At 38.4% G+C, this 24866-nt stretch overlaps 1 protein-coding gene across 7 annotated transcripts in view; it reads right to left on the minus strand.

The window, feature by feature from the left end:
* GK (glycerol kinase) overlaps nucleotides 1–24866 on the minus strand; it is a 77402-nt gene that overhangs the window by 32144 nt on the left and 20392 nt on the right. For 4 of the 7 annotated variants that reach the window (XM_072817228.1, XM_072817233.1, XM_072817229.1 and 1 more), the window contains exons 4-12: nucleotides 23375–23452; nucleotides 14446–14529; nucleotides 10830–10906; nucleotides 8741–8878; nucleotides 5631–5740; nucleotides 4799–4865; nucleotides 3700–3717; nucleotides 1958–1993; nucleotides 1478–1545 (exon numbers count right to left, since the gene is read on the minus strand). In XM_072817228.1, the coding sequence (XP_072673329.1) occupies nucleotides 1478–1545; nucleotides 1958–1993; nucleotides 3700–3717; nucleotides 4799–4865; nucleotides 5631–5740; nucleotides 8741–8878; nucleotides 10830–10906; nucleotides 14446–14529; nucleotides 23375–23452 (676 nt within the window). The remainder of the gene's footprint in view (nucleotides 1–1477; nucleotides 1546–1957; nucleotides 1994–3699; nucleotides 3718–4798; nucleotides 4866–5630; nucleotides 5741–8740; nucleotides 8879–10829; nucleotides 10907–14445; nucleotides 14530–23374; nucleotides 23453–24866) is intronic. The other 3 variants (XM_072817231.1, XM_072817230.1, XM_072817234.1) reach the window with 3 other exon arrangements.

Below are 24866 nucleotides of genomic sequence, written 5' to 3' on the forward strand. Positions count from 1 at the left end.
TTCTGCTGTGTCTCTGCCTTTCTCCGTGTGTCTCTCATAAATAAATAAATAAATAAAATCTTTAAAAAAAGGTCAGACATTCCAGGATGCCTGGGTGGCTCAGCAGCTAAGTGTCTGCCTTTGGCCCAAGGCATGATCCTGGAGTCCCGGGATCGAGTCCCACATCAGGCTCCCTGCACGGAGCCTGCTTCTCTCTCTGCCTATGTCTCTTCCTCTCTCTCTCTGTGTCTCTCATGAATGAATGAATGAATAAATAAATAAATAAACAATAAAAAATAAATATAATATATAAAAATAAATATAATATATAAAAATAAATATAATAAAAATAATAACATAATAAATAAATATTTAAAAAATGTTAGACATTCCATTATTCACAAAAGAAGAACTTCATCACTGAGGTTAATATTGATGAGAGGAGTAGGAAATCCTCTAAAAAAGAATAAATGTAGACAGTTTCCTGCTGGGTCTATGGGAATCTTTTCTACACAGGGTACAGTAACATAGAATGGTTAAGAGCCCTGGCTAAGTCAAATCAGATGGATCTGGGAGCAAAGACTGCTCCTTCTTTCACTTACTAGCTTAACCACTCTAAACATCTGTTTTCAGAAACCTTAGGCTTAATCACTCTTAGGCTTATTATAGACTCCCCATGTATCAGTAGTAAGGAGATGAGATTAGGAAACAAATGCACCAAATCTCTACTTCCATCATTCCTTCTACTTCTTGTCGAAGGAGAAACTCTGGGTAATGGGGAGAAAGCACAATGCCAGCACTGAAAATCCCACAAAAATAGAATTTTATAGTTATAGTGAGAAAGTCTAAGCAGGAACAGTATGTTGAGAAATACAGTTCATTTTTATCTTTTTAAAATTGTTTTTAAATTAAAATTTTTTTTAAAGATTTTATTTATTTAAGAGAGATAGCAAGTGAGAGACAGCACAATCCTGCTTCTCCCTCTGCCTGTGTGGACTCTTTTTGTCAAATAAATAAATAAAACCTTTAAAAACAAAACAAAGCACCAAAATTTAGTTTCTGGATATAAAAAGTATTGAATCTTATAAATTAAGGTCTTTTTTATAAAGATTTTATTTATTTATTCATAGAGATGCAGAGAGAGAGAGAGAGGCAGAGACACAGGCAGAGGGAGAAGCAGGCTCCATGCAGGAAGCCCAATGTGGGACTCGATCCTGGGACTCCAAGATCATGACCTGGGCTGAAGGCAGGCGCCCAGCTGCTGAGCCACTCAGGGATCCCCAATTAAGGTCTTTATAAGCCTTAGCAGTGTGTTTATATACAGCATAATGTATTTTATTTGGAGAGAAAGAAAACTGAATGGCAAAAACTTATTGAACTCTTAAGCTATTGATTTTCAGCCTGGATGAACTTCAACAGATTTTTCTCATTCAAAACATCAAAGGGAGAAACAGATAAACAAAACACCACAGGTTTTGGATCTGTTTCTCAAACTCACGTATTTTTGGCTTCTCCATCCTGGAAGCACATTTGTCCCACCAATGCAGCAGACTGGTCCCCCAAACACTGAAAGCATAAATGACAATAAAGAACACTAAGACAATATTATTAATTTCCCTTTTTTTTTTTTTTTTTTTTTTTTTTTTAATTTCCCTTTTAGATCAGTCATAGGATTTATTTTTCCTTTTATATTTATCAAGGAGTGAACTGTTTTGATTTCTGCATTGCTTCCATTTGGCCATTCTCCCATTTCTTAATATCTCCTACAAGATAGTAGGAATGGAAAGGAAGAGTTAGAACTTAGTCAAAAGATTCTCAGTGGCCCATACTGTGTCACCTACTAACAAAAATCAGCCAATTTTGCTGCTTTTACCTTTTCCCCATAGTTTAGGAAGGTGCAGACTGATTAAGATGTAGGAAGAAGCCCATAACACAGAAGGGGATAGGGTCGAGGAGGTAGCCGGGAGATGGAACTTACCCCAGATATTGGCACACCTTCCAAGGCTCCAGCTTTCTAATAAAATTTTAAAAAAGGATTATGAGTAATCACAAACTGTTATCTCTACTAACACAACTGCAACAGGAATGGACATGAATAGCAACATGCCAGAGCATGTGGGCAGACAAGACAAAGCAAGTATTTCAACTACATATGTGGTTCAGAGACAGATACTAGACGTATTTCTAGAGTGACAAGAAGAGACATAGCATTGGAGGGAGAATGAACATCGAACACTGGACTGAGTCAGGAGACGAGGGGTCTACTCTTGGTTAGTTGGTGTTAAGCCACTGAGCAGGCTGCTGAAACTTCTCTATGCCTCAATTTCTTGATGTACAAAATGGAGTCCAGGTAACATGAATGCCTAGGTCTGATAACTCTTTGTTATTGTTGCCATTAATAAGAAGACTAACACATCCTTTAAAACGAACATATGAGCAGCTATCAAACCAGCATGGAACAGCCTCACTTTGGAAGGCTGTGTTTTACCAGTTAGCTTTCTTTACCCAAAACTGCTCTTAAGAGAAGCAAGGAACCCAAGAGCATTTGGTTTGCAGCCGGCATTATTCTTCAAGTTTAGATAAGCAAGAGTTAATTTAGGTCATGAATAGTGGTTTTTATTTGGAAAGTATGGCTAGCATTCTAGGGAGGAAAATGAGAGTGGTTATGTATTTTACCAATCTTAACTTAAAAAACCTTTAATACAAAGCAATTTGTGCTGGCATTAAGGAATTAGGGGGAAGGAACATGACCCATGAAGTAGTGTGATGTATACTAGGAACAGCACCAAACAAAAGCTCTCCATTGACTGCCCCCCTTGGTCTGCCATTTGTGAGCCAGTCTCCCAGCCTCTGGGAGCTTCAGGTTCCCCATCTGGAAAAGTGAGGCTAAGAACAGAAGCCACCTCACATGGCTACAATGATAAGAAAGTAATAGCATACATGTGGAAACCCTGTACAAAACAGAAAACATCTTCTCGATGGTGGATATTATTTCATTTCTTTCATGCTTTCTGCTTAATTCAAGAGCTACCATTTTTATTGACTAAATATTCTTGGGAAACCTGAACCTGGGTAGTAAGTGACAGGTATCCTTTATAAGGAGCTGAAAGTGAATCCATAGAAACTGGGAGGCTGTATATCTTTATATACTTAAATATGATAAGAAGTCTTTGCTGACACTGTCGAAGGTATTATCAAACTACCAGCAGGATCTACTAATGTGCATTCAGGCACATAAAGCGCTTTGCCTTCACAGGGAGGGGTTTCTGGAGGATTCCTGGGCACGTCCTCTGGTGAAGCATGCAGAAAAAGTGACAGTGCATTTCCAACTAACTAGTCTGAAAGGTTGGTCAAGTATCATTTAAGATAGATGTTTAGGATGTTTAAAAACTACATCTAATTTCCCTGTTATGCTAAAGCCCAAAGCACATCACAGGTGTACTTTGTAATGGGAGACATCAGAATTTCTCAGTCCAGAAAACTAGCTTAGTCTTTTATTTTGAAACCCCACTTTCAGTCTTATGGGGAGCTTAAAAAGAGACATGACTGAGTTTAAAGAAAACCTAGAGCTTGTCTAGAGCTTATAGCAATTTGGTGGGTCATGGAGATTCTAGATCAATCTGCTTAGTAAATGGATTTATGCTTGTCTAAAACTAAATGGAAATGCACTGTATCTTTTCCAAATGAATGGGTAGCATAATTGGTGGGCAACCTACTCACCAGGCTATGAGAGATTTTCTATAGTCAGCAAGGGGGAAAAAGGAGGACAGAAGCATAATATTTTAAATGCAAGAAAAAAACTAGGCCAGTAAATGATATTTCAACCATTCTCTAAAACTATTTCTCAAAGATAGGTTTTTTTTCCCTGACCCAGGTCAGTCTGTAGACTATGAAGTCATCAAATTATTTTTATTGTAGATGAGCAGTGCTTCCCTTAAAAATTTCCATGATGCATTAGAAGGCTTTATTATAAATGAAATATTTAAGAACTCTGCTCAAACTTTATCCAGAGCACTTAGTATTCAACTCTATTATTGTTAACTTTATAAGTAGAGTTTCTAATACTTGTCATGAAATGTCTAAACAATATTTTTTTTTTTTGCAATTGACCTTAGACATATTTTTAAGTTTCACATAAATTCTAGATTTTTGTGCTCAAATACCAGTTCAAATCCTCCTGGAGGTTTTCATCCCTGATGTGTAATCAGAGATACTCAATGATGCTAAGCACACTTTTTGCTGAAAGTACTTTTTCTTTCGGTTTCAGTGAAAGCAACAGTAAAATGTCCATCACAGAAACCAGTTTAATTAGCAATCACAAATCAGAAACAGACTCTTTGTTTTTGGTTTCTTTGTTAAAGTTTTGCTCAAGTTGACCAAGAATTTAATATAAAAAACATGGTTTGGCTATTAAAAGAGATTCAACAGGAAAAAGAACATGAAAATGTGAAGAGTCTTTCCTATAAATTATAAGCACACAACACCACATCTACTAGTTATTTCAATTAAAAGAATAAACAAGCTCAAACATTCCCATGCTACCCTCTGTAGTTAGATTTTTGCATTAATACTTTAGAATACTCAAAGAAAAGCCAATTAATGTTTATAAAATATAAAATCAACTGGTAAGAAGGATTCTAAAATTTTTAAGTTATGAAACTATTTAAACAGCACTAAATTCTTATTTTACATACTATCAACACTTACAGAAGAGTCACAACTCTCAAACTAGAAAACATAATACAACTTATCTTTGAATTCTGAATAGCAAAGCTTTTTTAAAAATGAAATTAATTTTTTTTTTTTTTTTTTTTTTTACCATTAGGCCATAGATCTCAGAAGAACTCCGGACATTTGGAAGAATTTTCATTGGAATTTCAAAAAATCTGGAAAACAGTAAGATAGGATTGGGTATATATCACTATTTTATTTTATTTTATTATTATTATTTTTTTATATCACTATTTTAAATAAATATCTAGAAACATTTATATGGATTTAAAGGCAAAAAATGTAAATAGCAATTAAAAAATGGATGTATTGGAGTGCAGAATTAAATAAGCCAGGACAGGGCAGCCCCGGTGGCGCAGCGGTTTAGCACCGCCTGCAGCCCAGGGCGTGATCCTGGAGACTCTGGATCGAGTCCCACATCAGGCAGGCTCTCTGCATGGAGCCTGCTTCTCCCTCTGCCTGTGTCTATGCCTCTCTCTCTCTCTCTGCATCTCTATGAATAAATAAATAAAATCTTTTAAAAAAATAAGCCAGGACAACATAGTTGTATGTTTGGATATTTAACATTCTAACTTTATAGAAACCAATAAAAACTAAGAAGCACACAGAAAACAAAGTACTTTTCTTTTTTTTTTTTTTAATTTATTTTTTGTTGGTGTTCAATTTACTAACATACAGAATAACACCCAGTGCCCACTTTTCTAAAGAAACTTAATCTTCCTAAACAAGACAATTAATTTTGCCTGTTTGCTATATATGCAACAATAGTCTCTTCTTTGAATACACAGTACAGACTTGCATACTGTAGTTGAAATATCAACAATTAAAGTTTGGTGTTCTACCAACATCTGAAAATACTAAGACTTAGGTTATATATAGGTAATATATTGGGAAGTGCTTCTTAGGGCAAAACAACTCACTCGCAGAGCTCTTTATCCCATTCCAGAGAATGAATGTTGAAAAGCATTGTCCTACTTGCATTTGTTACATCCGTACAATGGACACCTCCATTGGCCCCTCCTGTCAAACTCTAGACAGAATAAAAGGACATGTTAGATTTGTACTAATTTGCTATTTACTTATTTTTATTTTTAAAAAGATTTATTTAGTTGAGAGAGAATATGTGAGCTGGGGGAGGGGCAGAAGGAGAGAGAGAGCAAGAGAGAATCCACAAGCAGACTCCTCACTGAGCACAGAGCCAGACACAGGGCTTGATTCCCAGACCCTGAGATCATGACTTGAGCCTGAGACGAAATCAAGAGTCAGATGCTCAAACTGACTGAGGCACTCCCTAATCTGCAATTTAATTTACATGTTGCCAAGGACCATAATAAGCAGCAGAGTGCATAAAGCAGGAGAATGGTACGTTTCAATTATTTAATTTTCTGGTTTCCAGTGGTGTCCAATAGAAATATAATGCTAGCTACCTATGTAATTTTAAATTTTCTAGTAGCTACATTTAAAAAGTATAAAGAAGCAGGTGTGAAATTAATTTTAATAACACTATATATTTTATTTAACCTGATATATCCCAAATATCCATTCATTTAAGATTTGTTATTATTATTATTATTTTTTTTAAAGTAATCTCTACACCCAACATGGGGCTTGAACCTACAACCCTGAGTTCAGTAGTCATATGATCCACTGGCTGAGCCAATCAGGCACCCCCCAAAATATCCTTTTAACATAAAAAATAATTACTGAGACATTTTACCTATGTATGTATGTATGTATGTATTATGTATTTATTTTTAAATATTTTTTTTAAAAATTTTTATTTATTTACCCATGAGAGACACAGAGAGATGTACAGAGAAAGGCAGAGACACAGGCAGAGGGAGAAGCAGGCTCCATGCAGGGAGCCCGATATGGGACTCGATCCCGGATCTCCAGGATCACGCCCTGGGCTGAAGGTGGCGCTAAACTGCTGAGCCACCCAGGCTGCCATTTTTATTTATTTTTAAGTAATATCTACACTGAGCACAGGGCTTGAACTCACAACCCCCAGATCAAGAGTTGTGTGTTCTACTGATTGAGAGCCAGTCAGGCGCCCTAACATTTTACCTATTTAAGTCCAGTGTATATTTTATTTTACACTCATAGCACATCTTGATTCAGACTAGTTACATTTCAAGTGCTTGATAGCCACATGTGCTCAACCAGCAATGATATTAGACAGCAAGAGTTCTAGTAAACTGATGGTTAAACAAAAAAAATCTGTTTTATTTTTATCCATTATCTTTGGAAAATGCACTCTTACTAAATTTGGCAAAGTGAAATATATCAATATGCCTGCCTTTTCAGGATCTCACAGACCTTTGTGTTGCCATTTCTCGGTTTTTATTTTTTTGGAATCATAATTGTCATTGGGTTGTGCCTACCCACGCATGTATCCTGAAAGCAGGGTTTTAAATTCTCTAGTGTTAATACCCTCGAGCCTGAGCTGAAAGCACTGCTGCTTTCTTTTGTGTGGGAGCAGTAAGTAAGAACGGAACAAAAGCGAGAAAAGACATCTGGGCATCCCAGGAATAGGTCCCCGCCCTGCAGCCATATGAGCTCCCCCATCTCCTGCAGCTCACAGGTGCCACACCCTGACCTTACTCTGGTTTCAAGCAACTGATTGTCAGAACTGTTGTCTGGAACTATTTGAACTATTTCAACTGTGACAGGTATGGAAACTGCGGGCCAAGGGAGCACCAAGCCCAGGGAGGGGTGGAAAAAGTGCCACTTCCTGGTACTGGTTCTGGAAGATGTGCTCTGGGGATGTGGCAAGAGAGAATAGAGACAATATTCCCCTGAAGCTCTCTTGAATGTTGAAAAAGATAATCACATACTTACTGAAGTAATTACAAATGAAATTATATGTATGGGATTTACTTTACAATTATCTGTGGGGAGAAAGAAGATATGAATATAGTTGAAACAAGACTGGCCATAGTTGATTGCTGTAGCTGGCCCACTGTTGCAGAAGTTCATTACACTGTCCCCTCTGCTTTTGGGTACATTTGGAAATGGCCATAATAAAAATAACAGAGAACAAAAGAGACAAAGTGAGAGAGAACATGCACTTTTTTTTTTTTTATGATAGGCACACAGTGAGAGAGAGAGAGGCAGAGACACAGGCAGAGGGAGAAGCAGGCTCCATGCGCCGGGAGCCCGACGTGGGACTCGATCCCGGGTCTCCAGGATCGCGCCCTGGGCCAAAGGCAGGCGCCAAACCGCTGCGCCACCCAGGGATCCCAGAACATGCACTTTTAAGATAACTCTGGGAAACGTCTAAAATGTGAGTTTCTACTCTTCTGTGTTCAGCTTAGGCAAAAAGATTATACATTGAAATCCCACTATGATTTTTCGTATTATGGCTTAATTAGAGACAGCTGTGCAATGCTGAAAGCAAATGATAAAAGTCACATAGATGTTCTATGATGTTAAATTGTTACTTCTTTTAAGAAATGACCACTGGAAAAGAGCTTATGAAAGGCAAGAGAAAAAGACTACCTAAATTACTAATTACTTAAATTACTTATTCTAAAGATAATAGATATGAGATGTGGTTTTGGTAATCACCCTCCATTTTTATGAAAATAAAGCAAGAAAAATAAGGAGGAAGTAGGCAAAAATGTCTCTTAAATGGAGGCTGAAATGTTCTGCTGTCTCTTGAGTGACTTTTCTTAATAATTTTGCCAATGAAAAAGTCTGAATTCAGGGTGCCTGGGTGGCTCAGTTGGTTGAGTGTCTGACTCTTAATTTTGGCTCTGGTCATGATCTCAGGGTTGGGAGATCAAACTGGCATCAGTTCCAGGCTGGGCATGGAGACGGCTTAAGATTCTCTCCCTCCCTCTCCCTCTGTCCCTCCCCCAACCCCACTCACGCATGCACACAAGCCCCCCCCCCGCCCCCCAGCCAACAAATAAATGAATAAACCTTAAAAAAAGCTTGAACTCTTAGTACAAAACAGAGAGTAGGCAAGCCAGTCTAAAAAATTTCTGAAAAACTTTCTCCATACATACATTCTATTTAAACGTACCCAAATAAGCCATGAATCAATGGTCCCAAAAAGAGCTCTATCTTCTTCAACAGCCTTTTGAACTTTTCTCACATTGTCAAGGAGCCAACGAAGTTTCACGGCACTGAAGTAAGTGCTAAGTGGAAGGCCTGTCTTGGACTAAAAACAGTTATGAAATTCAGCCAGCAAATTAAATTCCGAACAGTTTAAAAAATAAAACACCAAACCAACAAACTCCACAAATCACAAAATATTCAACGGCCCAAAAGTCAATCTCATGGTATTATGGATAAAAAAATTTTTCCTATCTTGTGGCACAGGAAGGCATGTTCATGAACAAAGATCAACATGATATGTTTGCAGTTCAAAGAGCATCCACGTTGCAAGGTAAAGAGAATTAAATGACACAACACCCTGTAATCTAGATAGTGAACACGTAGATGTTAGCTTTTGTGATGAGTATTACATGCAGAACCCAGTCTGAAACTCTGCTTTTTCATTTTCTAGTTCATGAAAGTGATATTTTAAACTATTAAAAATCAGAGAGCATATCGCATCATAAACTAATGACCATAACTAGAAAATTTGTTTTAATATAGAAGGCTTAACAACAATATACTTATATGTGTAAAAAATATATATTCTAAGTGATATATACATAAACACATACATATTCAAATATCATAAGTGAAGAATAAAGTAGAGCTCAAGGACATGCCAGATGAAAGCAATAGTGAGTCACTATCTATAAGAAAGTAGTTGCCTAAAAACTCAGCTAGTACATTAAATAAAGAGAGGATGTATTGAATAAAGGATAAATGGTAAATATAAGATACATATGGGCTTATCAATCTTCCTTGAGAATGGATCAGGTTCAACTATTATTTCTGTTAGTATATTAAACACCAAATATATTTACAAGGGCTGATGAAAGTGGCTAAGAAGATATATACACCAAAATAATGCAACTCTTTCTCCCCTCCCCTAATCCTTAGTCTCTTGATTTATTACCTAAGTACAGAAAGTGATACCTTTTTCCTTCTTATCTGCTATGGATATGTTTGGTAGAAAGATTCAAACCAACCATTTAATAGTTTAATGCACTCTTTAAGACTCTTTTAACTCATGGTTTTCTAGCTTTCCTAGAAAAAAAAAATAAAATCAATACTCAAAAATAATGAAAGGAAATAATATATGGGATTATTCCTCTTTGATTTGAAGGACCAAGGGTCATCACACAAAGCCAACAGTGAGGTAGTCGATAATATCCCATTTGAATGATTTAGGTAGCAAGTGTAGAAGTTGACTAAAATGGCATTGAAGAGAAAAACATGTACCCCTTGAAGCAAGTGCAGCTGGAGGTGGGGGTAAGGGTTGGGCAGGGTGACAAGGAAGAACAGAATAGGAAATGGGTAAGGGTATATTCAGGACTAGCCTGAAGTTATTCCCAGGGCAAAGGCAGGGAATGGTTTGTTAAATTGCTACAATTAATGGGATTTGTTTCAGAACCAAGAACCACTGTCCTAAGAGTCCCACTGACAAATAAATATAAAGGGGATAAACCAAAAAAAGAGAACTTCCTTTGGATGTTAGAAGTGGGCCTTGATCTTCCTAAGAAAAATACCTTGCCTATTTCAAAAATTCTCTCCACTTAACTGAAGAGAGCTCTACATATAGACTGAAATACAGGCACTTTTTATCAGCCTTCTTCATAGGAAGAAAGTGGAAAAGGAGTTCAGTGAGGGGCTAGTGTCTTTTAACTTTTTCTCCCTGAATCTAGATGCCTAAAAAGTAAAAAGCATCCAGAACTTTCTTTGACAGATAGAAGAAAACATGAGGGAGTATGGTTTAAGCCACTAGGACACTATTTTATAATCCCCTCCAGCCTATCAACCTCAGAATATGAATGCTCTAATCCACCTTAAGGCATGAAGACAGGAAGGTAAATACTTGAGCTGTCCTCAATTGTCAGCAGAGAAATAGTCTGTAAAATGTATCAATTAACTATTATGCAAAAGGATGTAAGGCCCAAATAGTCTTTCAGTTGAAATCTCTAAACCCTTTTTTTAAACAAGCATTCTTATAGTATACTTTTAAAGAGATCTCTTACCTTGACAAAGTTATTATTTCCTGGAATTCTCTTACTAAGATTCTCAACGGTAGACTGGGTTCTTAGATCAAGCCACACTATAGACCAAAATATAATAACATATATGAAAAACTTCGTTTAAAAAAATCAGATCTTAATGAAATCATTGTCAAGGATAGGATACTGATTAGTTTCCGTAAGCAATTAAAATGCTAGAGGTTTCAAAAGATAGAAATTAGAAAATTAGAAATGAATGGGTATATTGTTAGAAAAAAGAATAAATTTATGAGGAAGAATTTAAAGCTTTTATGCCAAATTACAGACCAAGTTAGGAGAGTAATACAAACCTTAAGGTACTTATTTTGTATCCTTTTTATAGAAAAAAAAACAATGAAAAAATGTTTTGGATAAGAATTTTCTAAGAATACATGAGTAAAGACAAAGTCTAAATGCTCGGCAGGCTAGTCGCCGGGGCAGGATACATAGCTCAGGATCACCATACTGGGTATAAAGCAGGTATTTTAGAAAACTTGGGAGCAATTTGTGACAAAGCAGAGAACCTGGTACTATTTATTGAAGGAAAAAGTTAAGATTCAGTTTCTTATATATGAAATGCTTATGTACGTTAAACTCTTCCATTGCAAAAGTAGGCTAGAAGCCAGAATTGTTAAAAGAATTGTTTAAAGGTCAGCATTCTTGCTTCACACTAGATTGTAAAAAAATCTGTTTTAAGAGATCATTATTTATACTAAGTAACTATCATCCACTTTCAGATCCTCTAGTAGAAAATATTTCTGTTCTGCTTCATGACAGAAGGCCTGAGAAAGAAAAGGTATCACCTAAAGCAACTGTGAAAGGTAACCAATAGGTCAGCTGACTTTTCTTTGTCAGATTTAAGTTTTGTACTTAATTTCTATCACTTTTAATCTGTTAGTAGTCACTAACAGATTATTTTTGGCACGGACTGTGCTCAGATGCCTCCTGAAAAGCCTCAGGCCCATAGTTTATTTACAGGGCACCAGGGAAGATAAAACAGGCTTGCCCACTGCACACGTGAATGCTGGCCACTTAAGTGCATAGTTTGGTTCACCCTTAACTAGACTATTCCTGTCGTTTCATTTAAAAACCAGTTCTTTTCTGTAGTGAGTTTTAATCAGTTCTTTCTAATTACCTCAACTGTCATTTCCCCCGAGGGCTGCCTGAGCTTGATTTTGACAGTGGCTACTTCAGGACAATAGACTGGTTTCCACAGGTGTGAAAAGCAGTGAGAAAAGGCTCCTCACAACTGAGGAAAGAGAAGACAGAGAGGAACACCAGGGGAATGCATGGCCTATACAGCACACCTGCATTTGCCGCCCACCACGTATTCCTCTTGCTCCTGGGAAGTATCTCAAATTCTCTTCAGGAAATGGTCTCTCCCTCATCCTCAGCCATGTGGTTTGCCGGAGATCTGACCCTACCCGTAGCTCCAGCATCATGTCCCGATCCTGGTGACTGATTCAGTAGAGAGTGGAGTCTAATCAGCCCAATGGAGGTTTGTGCTCAGTCTGACAGGGCCCCTCTCCTCAGCTCTACTAGGCAGTGTGTGGCTGGGACTCCTGTCCCCATGAAGAGAGGAGCTGAACTGGCCACATCTGGAGCCATCCCAGAAAAAGATTTGTGGGGAATCCAGGTCATATTGTCTGAGTCTAGAATTAGCACCTGAACTAAGCTACTGTTGCATTGCTGGTTCCAGGAACTAAAGAATTACTTTAAAAAATTGTTTTACTTTATTTAGTGAGGGTTGAGTTTTCTATTACTTGCATTGTGATTGATATAAGCTCATTAGCAGCAGCAGCATGGAGTGGGCAAGCACCCCCATGCTCAGGGAACCGAGGCAGTCCACTTTGCACACAGGGGCGGGATTGCATGACTGTGGCAAAAGCAGACCTTCCTCATTAGGCAAGCAACCCCAGCAGGTACTAGCAGGACTAATTGGGAAAAGGAGAGGAATTCCAGAGAGAAAGTTTGAGTCTATGACAGGTAGAATCAACAAACACATCTCAATTCTCAGTGTTTCGAGCTACACCGGGCTGGGGGGTTTAAAATCAATCAAGTGTGATTCAACTACTTACTTTTAAAAAAATGAAATAGGATGGATTAGAATGATAAGAGAGTTCACTGAACTCAGAAAGGCTAAGAATGGACTTGTGAAACTTTTGTTTTAGTTATGGGAGTTTGATGAATCATGATATAAAATAGCTTTCTTATTAAGAGACATGAACAAAGGACCTGAAAGTCATTGTTCTAGGCTGTTTAATGGCTCAAAGCCTCCTAGATCAGGGCTTTTCTGTATTTTAATGTAAAGAGTTACTATACTAAGGAGCTTAAAGATGGACCCCATTCCCTGATATTCTAGAAAAGTAGGTCCAGGGAGGGAGCCCAGAAATATGTCTTTTAAATGTGCCAGCCAGAGGCACCTGGGTGGCTCAGTGGTTGAGCATCTGCCTTTGGCTCAGGTCATGATCCCTGGGTCCTGGAATCAAGTCCTGCATCGGGATCCCCACAGGAAGTCTGCTTGTCTCTCTGCCTCTCTCTGTGTCTCTCATGAATAAATAAATAAAATCTTAAAAAAAATAAATAGGTGCCCACCCTTTAAGAAACACTGCTAGACTCCACAGCAGTGGTCCTTACCCAGAAAGCATACCAGAATCCCCTGGAAAAATTTGAAATCACACATTCCAAGCCCTACTTTGCAGGATTCTAGTTGCAGGTCTAGGCAAGGAAGGCCCGAGTCTATTTTTGTTAGGGGCATCCCAAGTTATTCAGTGTTATACTAGAACTTGAGAAGCTCTTTTCTAGGGCATGGTATTTAGGATATAGAATTTGTTCCAGTTATTTCTTTAAAAACAAAATGACAAACTGATGACCAGGTGGTTCCCCGGAGTTCCAGTGGCTCTGCGACTCTATTGCTCCTGGACAAGGACCACTTACATAACTGGACACTTTACTCTTCACTTGAGAGCTTGGAAGTCTCCACAGTGGAATCCACAGAATCAATCCCTCACCAAAAAGAGTCAAAACACTGGGCATGAAATCAGGAGACCAAAGTTCTAGGTCTTCTGATTTTGCCACCAGCAAGTTATGTGACTTAAGCAAGTTATTTCACCTCTCGTGGCTTAGATTTCCTGAATATAAAATAAGGCAGTGAGACTAGATGGTGTCCGTAGTCCCTCTCCCACCATTATTCCACCATCACAGAAGGCTGGCAGATTCACTTTGTTTTTATAGCCCCAGAGTTTAAGGCAATTAGAATACATGGAATGAATTAGTACAACTGCCAAGGAGAAAAATGTCAGTGGTTGATACACTACCAAACAATTCACAAATGCTCAAAAATTAATTGAATTAAGAACAAAAAAAATTAGAAAACTCATTAAAGAAGCTAAGATGGCAGAATTAGATTTGCAGACGAAGAGACCAAAAGCCAAAGAGAAGACCCCAAGCTGGAGGACTGTGCCCCCGGTGGAGGTGATTTCTGAGAACAATCAAAAGAAGTGCCAGATCCAGATCCAGCAGCGGTGGTCAATTTCCCCCATCACGTGTCTGGGTCTGGGTCGGAAGGCCGGGAGTGAGCAGGGGCCGGAGCGCCAGATACCTGAGGAAGTGCCAGCAGCTGGAACTGCAGAGCCAGAGGGGACGGCGGCAACTGGATCTGAAGGACCAGGAGAAACTGGAGCAGCTGGAGCATTAGGAGAAATAATGGCAATTCATGCTAGAGGTGGCCAGATTCAAGGTCTGTGTTGTCTCGCTGACCACTTAGGAAATGGCAGATCACTTGGGCGAGTTAATCAGAACAAACATTTTCTATGCATTTGAGCATAGAAAAAGAAAGGAAGAGCCAAGGAGTAGAAAGGAAACGAAGGCAGTCGGGTCAGATTCTCCAGTTCGGGGGACTTCACCCATGAGGACAAAGACCAGGTAATATGTGCTTGTACTTCAGGATGAGTCTTCCCTACCTGGCAACGTATCTGTACCCTCCTTAGAAAAGTGGCTCCGCCGGTTACTGACTGCTCACCTGACCAGCGACCAGTGAATCTGAATCGAAAGGTCATGGACTGTTCCTTAGAAAGGAACGCTAAGGAGTGTGCCACAATCTCTGTTGGGGTGATTTATAGGGAGACGTGAAAAGGCTGCTTTGGGAAGGCAAGGCCCCAAGAAAGCACTTCCGTGGTAGGGTTAGCAGGAGGTGAAGCCCACCACCACAAACAGGAAAAACGTGGCTAGAGGGAACAGGAACTTCTAAGTTCTAAAGTAATTTGGAAAAAAAACAAAAAAAGAAGGAAAATAGATGCTAGGGAGTCCAGAACACCATACAGCCTGCTTTTTATAAGGCATGTCCCTTATTCAGACCCAGTAAATCTGATTTAAATGGTTCAAACCATGAAATGAGAAAGTTTTTTTTTTAAACCCAGTTGGATGACAAGATAAACTTTCATTTGTATTAAATAAAGTCGCAACCAAAATACAGCTCTGTTTAGATTTAGTCTGGTCTGAAAAACCAAAGTTTTAAGAGTGAAGAGATATGCAGTTACCTCAATGCCCACAGACCAGGGTCAGTTTGGAGATGCAGTGACAGTACAGAGGAAGAAATGACTTTCAGAATACTTAAATTTGCATCATTTTTGGTTAGTCATAAAAATAGAAGGGAAAAGTACCTAAGAAAAAAATTGAAAATTAACTAGAAATCATCTGAGTTTTTCAATGGACTAGAAGCAAAGGCAAATAATACATCTCTGAGAGGGCTGACTGTGTGGAGCTACCAGCCTGATGGGAAGTGACCCGAAGGTGAGGCCCCAGGTTACAGAGCACGCCCTAAGCAAGGACTGCTGACGGTTACACAAAGTACTATCAGCTTGCTTCCCCCACGAGAGAGGATAATAGTAAACCAGATTTAATTGCTATGTGTTATCACTTGCCAAAAGTTAAGCTATTAATTAAGCTGGGCAAGAGGTCACTTGCCAAGGAGAAGAGACTATAATCGATGACTGTCCCTCACCTGATGGCATTTTCAGAAATCACCTGGGGCCAAAAGAAAAATGGAGCATTAGGGAGGGGGGTGATTTAAAACATATATGTGCCACACCTTGGGGCTGAAAAGTATTTCAGCTCTTGGGTGAATAAATGCTGGAATGCTGATGACTGACACAGGTGTCTGTGACCCAGGTAAGCTTTGCATTTCTCCGAAGAACACCTGTCATGTATAAATCAATCATTCCATCTGGCATTCCTGAATTGTAAAAAGACTATCAGCCAGTTCAGAACAGTGGCCATGGCTAACACTTACTGAAGCCTTCTAATTTGCTAGGAACTCTACACATATTAACTCACTTCTTTTTACCTCATGCCTAGGAGGTTCACACTTTCAATTTCTCCAATTTAACTGAGAGAACAGGTACAGAATGGTAGTAAGTGGAAAAGCCAGGATTTAAACCCACAGTCTGAATCCAGCATGAAACCACTACGACACAGATAAGCCAGAATGAATTCAAAGTCTTAAACAGAATATAAAGAAATATTAAAGATCAGAAACTTCAAAGTTGAAATCAGATTCAGTTTCTCTTTAAATTGGCCAGAGTTGAAGAATTTATCAATTGCAAAATACACAGAAATTTTCTTTTTTACCCTGGATTGAAGGAAATGTAAGGCATTCAAAGAATTTTGTAATAAAGGACTCGAAATAAGGAGAAATTAAGTATATCTTGATCAAGCTGAATATTCCAGATTTTTACAAAAGTAAAAAAAAATTTGCTCCCTTCCAAAGCACAGCAATAAAAACAAAACCACACTTTTGTTGTTTCAAGACAAGTGTGCTTCCAAATTTTAGGTAGCTTGCCATTTATGGTTTTTTTTTCATGCTGATACTCTGAAACATAATCCAGTTCCAGAAAAGGTTAAAAAAAAGTTGAGCTCAAGGTTCCTTCAGATCTTGACAGATGATTACACGGGTTTAATCATTGGCCCGGGGTTAACCAGTATGTAAAAACTAAAAAAGACAAAAAGGATGATCAATGTTTACAACTGCAACACTGCATGAAGAGCTATATAGGAACTTTATTTTTTTTAATATTTTATTTTTTTTATTTATTTGAGAGAGGGAGAGTGTGGGAGGAGGAGCAGAGAGGGATAAAGACAAGCAGACTCTTATCAAGTGCAGAGCCAGCATGGGGCTTGATCTCACGACCTGAGCAGAAATCAAGTCAGACGCTCAATCAACTGAACCACTCAGGGGCCCCTATTTTTATTTTATTTGAAGATTTTATTGAAGTAATCTCTACACCTAACATGAGGCTCGAATTTATAACCCCATGAACAAGAGTCACATGTTCCACTGACTGAGCCAGTCAGGAGCCCCACAGGATACTTTAAATCCAACATCTTAGAAATAAATGTTTGCAATACCATTTAAATAAAGAAAAATTGAGGACAAATTATTCTTGTTAGTGGTTTTCTTTCATATACTAAGGGTCTCAAATCAGTGACTCTTGCCTCTCTGGATATTAGTCTTTAATATGCATATTTTTATATTACATCATGAATTATGCTCTACAGAAAGCTACTGTAGCAAGGTCATATTGCACTTAGGCTTGCCATGCACACTCATCAAGTTTAAGTAACAGAGTGACAAAAACTGTCCAAGAAGGACAGAAAAACAGTTGGGCCATCCTCGTTAGGCCAGAATGTTTCACTGGCAGCATCAGTGAAATTGCACACGAAGATATTAAACATCACTGATCCAAGCCTTTTCCTACCACTTCAGTGGTTTTGGGCTTGGCTGTGCAGTTGTAGTTGTGTTCAGTTTCGTCTTTGGTGTATTTGTAAACCCCAACCTTTCTTTCACTAATTCTTAGGAGATTGCAAGGTCTCTAGACCACTAATAAGAACTGGTTTTGGGAGGAAAAGGCTTAGAAAAGTAGTAGGGATTGGGGTGCAGGGAAGTCCTTGGAAAAGAATACTGATGAAGGGAATGATAAGAGGGAGAGAAAAAAGCCTCGCAAGGATGAGTGAAGACAGTCAAAGGATCCAGGGCCACAAAGCTCCTGCAGTCCACCCGGGCCATCAGAATCAACGGCTGCATCAGGGCACAGTGACCGCAGAGCAGTGATGCAAAGTGACACTGCTCTATTTTAGGTACCACACCAATGTTTACCTCGCCCACCACACAATTAGCACACAAATTCTAAAACTGTATGGAACTAGCCATCGGTGCCTCAATGGACAGATTTAAATGTTTTTTTTTTTCTGTGCTTATAACTGTTATAAAAGACGTCAGTAAACACACACACTTTTATTGGAAGCAAGAAAAAAATAGGCTTTCTTAGTCTTTAACTTCTTCATCAAGTGTATTTCAGATCCACAAATAGGACCCTGAAGGCTTCCTACCTCTGTCCTGGTACTGGGGATGAGTGAGCTGATTGCTTATCACAGATGCCTTGGGCCATAAACAAGAAGACCACATAAAAAAAGCAATTTTTAAAAAGAGAAGTGTAGACTGCTTCTCTCATTGGCCTGTCTATAGCAAACACTGCTCATCAGTTACATAATTGAGTGAGTAAAGAGGGAGATGAAGAGGAGGACAGGACTAGAGTGACAGAGGGACAAAGAGAGAGGAGAGAGAATAAAATCCACAGGCTGTGATATAAACAAAGACGAAGCTCAAAGACAAAGATATGTGAAAATCTGATTCTGTTTCCACCAACCCCACCTTGTGTTAAGAGAAAGCTGCCGAAGATTTAATATTATGTTGATGTTCTCAACTGAGACTTGCATGGAGGTATGACACCTTAGCATTTTCCCGGGTGACATAAAATTGGAGGCGGAATCTATCCTTGGCATGACGGAGTGGCTTCCCTTCTCAGGCAATTACTCCTCCTCTCTCCTCCTTTTCTATCTGCCTTCCTCCTTTTTACTTCCAGATTCCCCTCCTTGGCCCTCTGAGACACAAAGGCAAGCACCGGGCCTGCCTGGTTTGTCACTAGATGCCTAGGGCTCATTACAGAACCTGTACCCAGAAGGGTTCTTTGACTTTTGTTGAATTTACATTCATTCCTATAGTCATCGATAATAAACTGCGACTGTCCGGTGCCGACTTTAAGTCTCCATCTTACATCTGAACAATCTCTTTATAAAAGAGCCACAAACTTAATTGCCCGTAAATGAGCTTTGATTACAAGTCCAATACTCACCTCGTTCAAAGAAGCAAGCCATTCTTCTCCCAGGCTGGCACTCCTTAAATATTTCCTTCTGTTCTCTCAGGCTAAAAATCTGCAGCTCTGTCTCCCCTGCCCCCCCCCCACCTTATCTTTATGCCCCATCTGATTTATAAACATACAGGTGATATCTTTCCTCTGAAAGGTCTCTCCAGCTTGCCTTCTCTCCAATGTCTTGGCACTAATCCCATCCACTGATTAGCAGTCTCAACCGCTTTGCCAGAATTTATGGTGGAGAAACAAATCTTGTCCTTTTTCATATACTTATCTACATATTTGGATTTAAATGCTTTCTATATGTCCTTCCTTCCTGTTTCCCATTTCTTATTCTTTCCTTGCCTTTTTTTAAAAAAATCATTCAGTATTTCCCCTTTATAAGCTTGTTAATTACACATTATTTTACTCTCATTGTTTCCCCGAAATTATTGCAACACGCATCCTTGACGATACAAGGACCAGAAAACAGTTTAGACTCGTCTGCCCCAAATTCCTTTCATGTACAACTGCTGCCGTGCATTTTAATACTTAATGTATTTTGAACATCATAAGATGTTATTGTTTCATGCCATCAAAATTCATTTAGACTGACCCTTTCTAGAGCTTTACATTCCTTATAACATTGCCAAACTCCTGGGTGAGACCATTTCCCTTCTACATGAAAAAAGTGCTTAGTTTTTCTTTCAGTGGGGGTTTGCTTGCAATGATTTCTGTTTTTTTGTTTGTCTTTGCCTTTATATTTCACCTTAATTATGTAAGAATATTTTCACAGGTATAGAATCCTAGGTGGAAGTTATAGTCATAAAGCATTTTAGAGATTTCATTCTATTGTATTCTGACTTACTTTGTTTCCATTGAGAAATCAATTGAAAGTCAGTGTGGCACTCCTGAAGGTCATATCCTCTGGCTACGTAAACATTTTTCTTTTTATCTTCAGGTCTCTTCGTATATTTATATATGGCTTTCTGTATTTATCTTGCCTGGGAATCACAGTGCTTCTTGAATCTGTGATAGCTTTCATCAGTTTTGAAAAACCTTATCATTTCTCTTTCCTCTTCTCCTGGGACTCCAGTGACAAATATATTAGACCTCCTCACCTTACTCCATCTTTCTCCTAGATTCTTCTCTGTTTTCTAAACCTTTATCTCTCTGTGCTCTAGTCTGGATATTTACTTCTGGTCTCTCTCCCAGTTTACTGATTCATCTCCAGCTGTGTCTAATCTTTTGCGAAACTCATCAACTGAGTTTTTAACACAGCTCCAGAATTTCTATTTTTAAATTCCCAACTCTTGGCTAAGGTGATTAATTTTGTCAAGCAATTCCTTGAACATGTATTACTTTAAAGACTGAGAAGTCTAATATCGGGATTTCCTATGGGTTGGTTTTTAAGGTTGTTTCTGTTGGTTTTTAGTCATGTTTTGTATGCTTGATTCTTTTTTTTAGTAGAAAACTAGAAATCATATATGAAAAACTCTAGAGATAATCTTCCTCCAAAAAGGGTTCATTTTTGTTTCTGAAAGGGAGTTAGGCTAAGAGCATTAGCAATCTTAGATCATCATAATCTGCTCAGTGCTTTAAATTACTTGAATCTGGGCTTTACTTCCTGTGACAGAGTATTTCCAGTTTACTTCACTTTTTGGGTTGGCCCATCACAATCACAATCAAAAGTCTAGGATTTTGCCCCTATTCATCTCTACCCATGGCAGCCTGACTGCCTTTTGAAATGAAAATGCTGCTTAGCCTCAGATACTCCTTTTAGAATCTACCAGTATTTCTAGGGAATAAGCAGCACTGAATGCCAGGTTTATCTCTCTAGGCTTTCCTTCTCTCCTGGATCTTGGTCCTATAATTCCTCACTGCCTTGGTAGCCTTCAAGTCCCTCAGACAGAGTTTTGTTTTGTCTAACTTCTTGAACTGTTCTCAGTAGAAAGGTACATTTGAACCAACCCATTCCTCCATAAGGGAAGGTACATTCTCCTTTATTACTCATTTTGTCCCATGTTACCCAGCGCATGGCTTTCAGTGCCTTCTATATCCTCCCCAACCCCTTTTTATCCAAAATAGGCTTTGGGGTTAGAGGTTTATGTTCAAACTGTGGCTTTACCTCTATTTACAGCTATACGGCCTTGGACAAGGTATGTAGCTGCCCCCTCCACCCCCCTAATTCGTTTGTAAGAAAAGGCAAGTAAAACCTGCTTCAGGGTCATTGAGATTAAATAATAGGGATGAAGTGTTTAGCAAAATCCTTAGTACACAGTAATGTTAGCACTTACTGAGCATTATTATCACTGCTAGTTTTATTAAAACTAATAAAGAAGCCATCCTACCCACGAATCTGATCAGTCTCTTCACTCTTTGGTGAAATATTGTATAGACATTTTCACCTTCATCGCTTGTTCACACTAGCCTTCAATATTCCCTTTTCCTAATATAATCCAACACATTCTACAAGCCCTAAAATGGAGTTCAAGCTCCTGCAGAAGTATGCCCAAAATTCAAAATCCATACTAACGTGTACTTCCTCTAATTCCTATTCATTTTATCAACATAGCTTATCAACTATTCCCTAATTTTGTGTTAGCCTCTTATAAAACTGCCCAATAACTCATAGTCTCCATAACACATGTAGTATAGCACCAAACATAAGAGGTTCTCAAGACATGTGCATGGTTCAGTATTGAAAAAAAATTCCTCGGGCAGCAGTTTAGCGCCGCCTGCAGCCCAGGGTGTGATCCTGGAGACCCGGGATCGAGTCCCACATCAGGCTCTCTGTATGGTGCCTGCTTCTCCCTCTGCCTATGTCTCTGCCGCTCTCTCTCTCTCTGAATAAATAAATAAAATCTTTTTAAAAAAAGAAAAAAAAGAAAAAATTCCTCATATCCCATAGGTGCAGTAGAAATTAATACTGAAAAGCACATAGGATGGGGCACAGAGGGACAAAGGTAGAAGAAAAGGAAATGACTACATAAGCAAATCAGAAAACAAAGTTATTTCTGGTGAAATATTTACTTAAATCTTTTACTATAACTTCCACTAAGCTAGTTGCATTATTTTAAAATGACAACTCAAAGTCCAAAGTTGCATTTTTACAATTCAAAGTTTAGAGTTTAACAGGAACTTTCTGGTTGTTTTGAGAAGGTCCATCCTTTTCCCCCATGGGGAAAAAAAGCAAAACCTAACTAGTTCAAGATGTTGGCTAATAGTGATCCATGAAAGAATACCCCCTAGGTATCAGTCATTAAAACTGTAATATCCTGCTTTGCTTATATTCAAAATGATTTGCTCATGAGAATGAGAACAAAATAAAGATTTAAAACGTGTACTTTTGTGTAACAGGACCTATAGTTACAATTGACATTTTTTGAGTCTTTAATTTTTTTAAACAAAGTACCGAAGATATACTAAATTGTCTCTAATAACACAATTACAGCAAATATCTAATTTTTTACAAAGATTATTTCCAAAGGTTTTATGCTACTCTTACCAGGCACCGTTTTAGTGTATTTTCTGCTCAAAGATCACTTTCTTCCAATCAATATTAAAGTAACTATAAAGTAAAAATAGCTCACTCTAAAAATCATACCATCTCTGACAATTTCTACCTCCATTCCACACCTCACAACCTGGTATTTTATTGACAAAAAATTGTGTTTTGTTATTTGTGAACAGAATGATGTGTTTTAGTGACTGTGTATTTACAACAGAAGTTTCCTTTTAGCAAATGACAGTGTCATTTAGTACCTAATGTCATGTGCTAAGAGAATACTACAATACGCTCATGGTCATTTAACATTTAAGTAAGATGTAATAGCTAATGTTGGTGTATTTGAGATTTTGAGTTTTGGAACCCCAGTTGAAATAGCCAAATGTGTAGCGGAAGGAGCTAAAATTTTGAGATTTTATTTTCAGAACCTCAGGTGAGTCCATTCAAATTACCAGATGGGAAAACAAGTACACAAGTACTTTATAGAGATAGGTATGTGAACATGTGTAATTTCGATTTTTAAGGGGAGGAGGCGGGATCTCTTTTAGGTTTCAAAAGCAACAGGGACCATGAAACAGTTCGGGCAACACTGAACCATTTGTATGATACAAATAATCAAGAAAAGGAGGAAACAAGGGGAAAAGTTAATTCAAGATGTGAATAAATACCAGAAGATGGTAAATACCTAAAAACTGATTTCTTAGAGGACTATACGTGCCCATCCCATCTGAGTCTAGGAAACATGACCACATGCTTTCTCAGCCAGACCTTTCAGGGTGACAGTGTCTGCAAGTGGAGAAAGGCCTCTCATTTGACATCCATGAATAACAGCTTACCCACAGCATTGTAGAGTGGCTCTCCAGTTAACTTGTCCCAGACTACAGTGGTTTCCCTCTGGTTACTGACACCAATAGCTTGAAAGAGAAAATTAAACAGAAGGGAGTACAAATTAAACAAGTAGAAAACTACTTCAGGAGAATAGTTCTCATGTTTTCTTTTTAATAGGCATAACTAAACATAACAGTTTGAAAAAACATTTGGCACTTTTGTCGTGGTACTGAATATATTGTCTGTGAGTGGCTCCAGGAAAAGTAAACACCCACTGTCAAGAGCTTCTTTTTATTTCTACAGACTGCTTCCTGCCTCACCACCAGCACAAAATGAACCCAGATCAATATCCAAATGAAAGGCTCCCAGGTTACCTTATAAAAAAGGGAATGCACTAAGTCCAAATTTACAGTGCCCAATTTATTATTCTAAGGAGACCAACAATCATCTCATCCATTTATTTACTAATTGCTATAAGCGATTTCTCTCTCTGTGCATGCATGCACCTGCATTTTAAGAAAACAGATAAAATCCTTCAGGCTGGGCAACCTCCTATGGTGGTTCTTTGGGAATTGTTTTGTTCTCATATTTGAGTATGTTGTAAGACATATGAATTTGAATCAGGCTTAAATACAACATGTAATGGCATTTACATTATACTGACCTTCATAGGACTCAAATGCCATAGTTACAGTTACTATAAGTAAAACACTAATCCATACCATTTTACTCAATTCAGCTTGATTCAGCTAACTCACAGGTTCTCAGACTTGGCTGTACATTAGAATCAACTGGAGAGCTTTAAAAAAAACATCAATGCCCAGGCCATGACCCAAACATTCCAATTTAACAGACGGAGTAGGATCTGAGCATTACTATTTTTCCTTAAAGTTCCCCGAGTGATTCTACTGTGCAGCCTGGGTTGAACACACTGGCCTGAAGTATTGAACTCTTTCAGAATGTAAGGTGAAGACCGACTTTAAAGGCTACATAATCAATAATAGACAGGTCTTCCGATTAAATTTCCCCCAAAACGACTCCTCATGTGACCATTCAGACAGCACTTCTAGTGACAAAATACTCAGTACCTCTCGAGGCAGACCAATCTTTATTCACAACTTTGTTTTTTTAAAAAAATCCTCTTCCTTGTAGCTCTCACCTACAGATCTTAGCTACAGTCTTTGGAGATACATGCAATAAGATTAATACTTTTATATGTGAGTTTTTCATGAACTTGAGGCAGTTGTATGGTCCCTCAGGTCTTCTTTTCCCCTATATAAGCTAAACAGTCCAATTTCCTTCTACTGCTCCCACCATATGGTATGGTTTATTTTTATTTTAAGTAATCCCTATGCCCGGCATGGGGCTCAAGCTCACAACCCTAAGATCAAGAGTCAGATGTTCTACTGACTGAGCCAGCCAGGCCCCCTTCCACGTGGTATGACTGAAAGTCCCTTGACCACCTCCCCTAGGAACACACAACTTTCTGTCCAGATTGTT

Source organism: Canis lupus, chromosome X (genome assembly GCF_048164855.1).
Source record: "Canis lupus baileyi chromosome X, mCanLup2.hap1, whole genome shotgun sequence".
In the NCBI taxonomy this organism is placed as follows: Eukaryota; Metazoa; Chordata; class Mammalia; order Carnivora; family Canidae; genus Canis; species Canis lupus.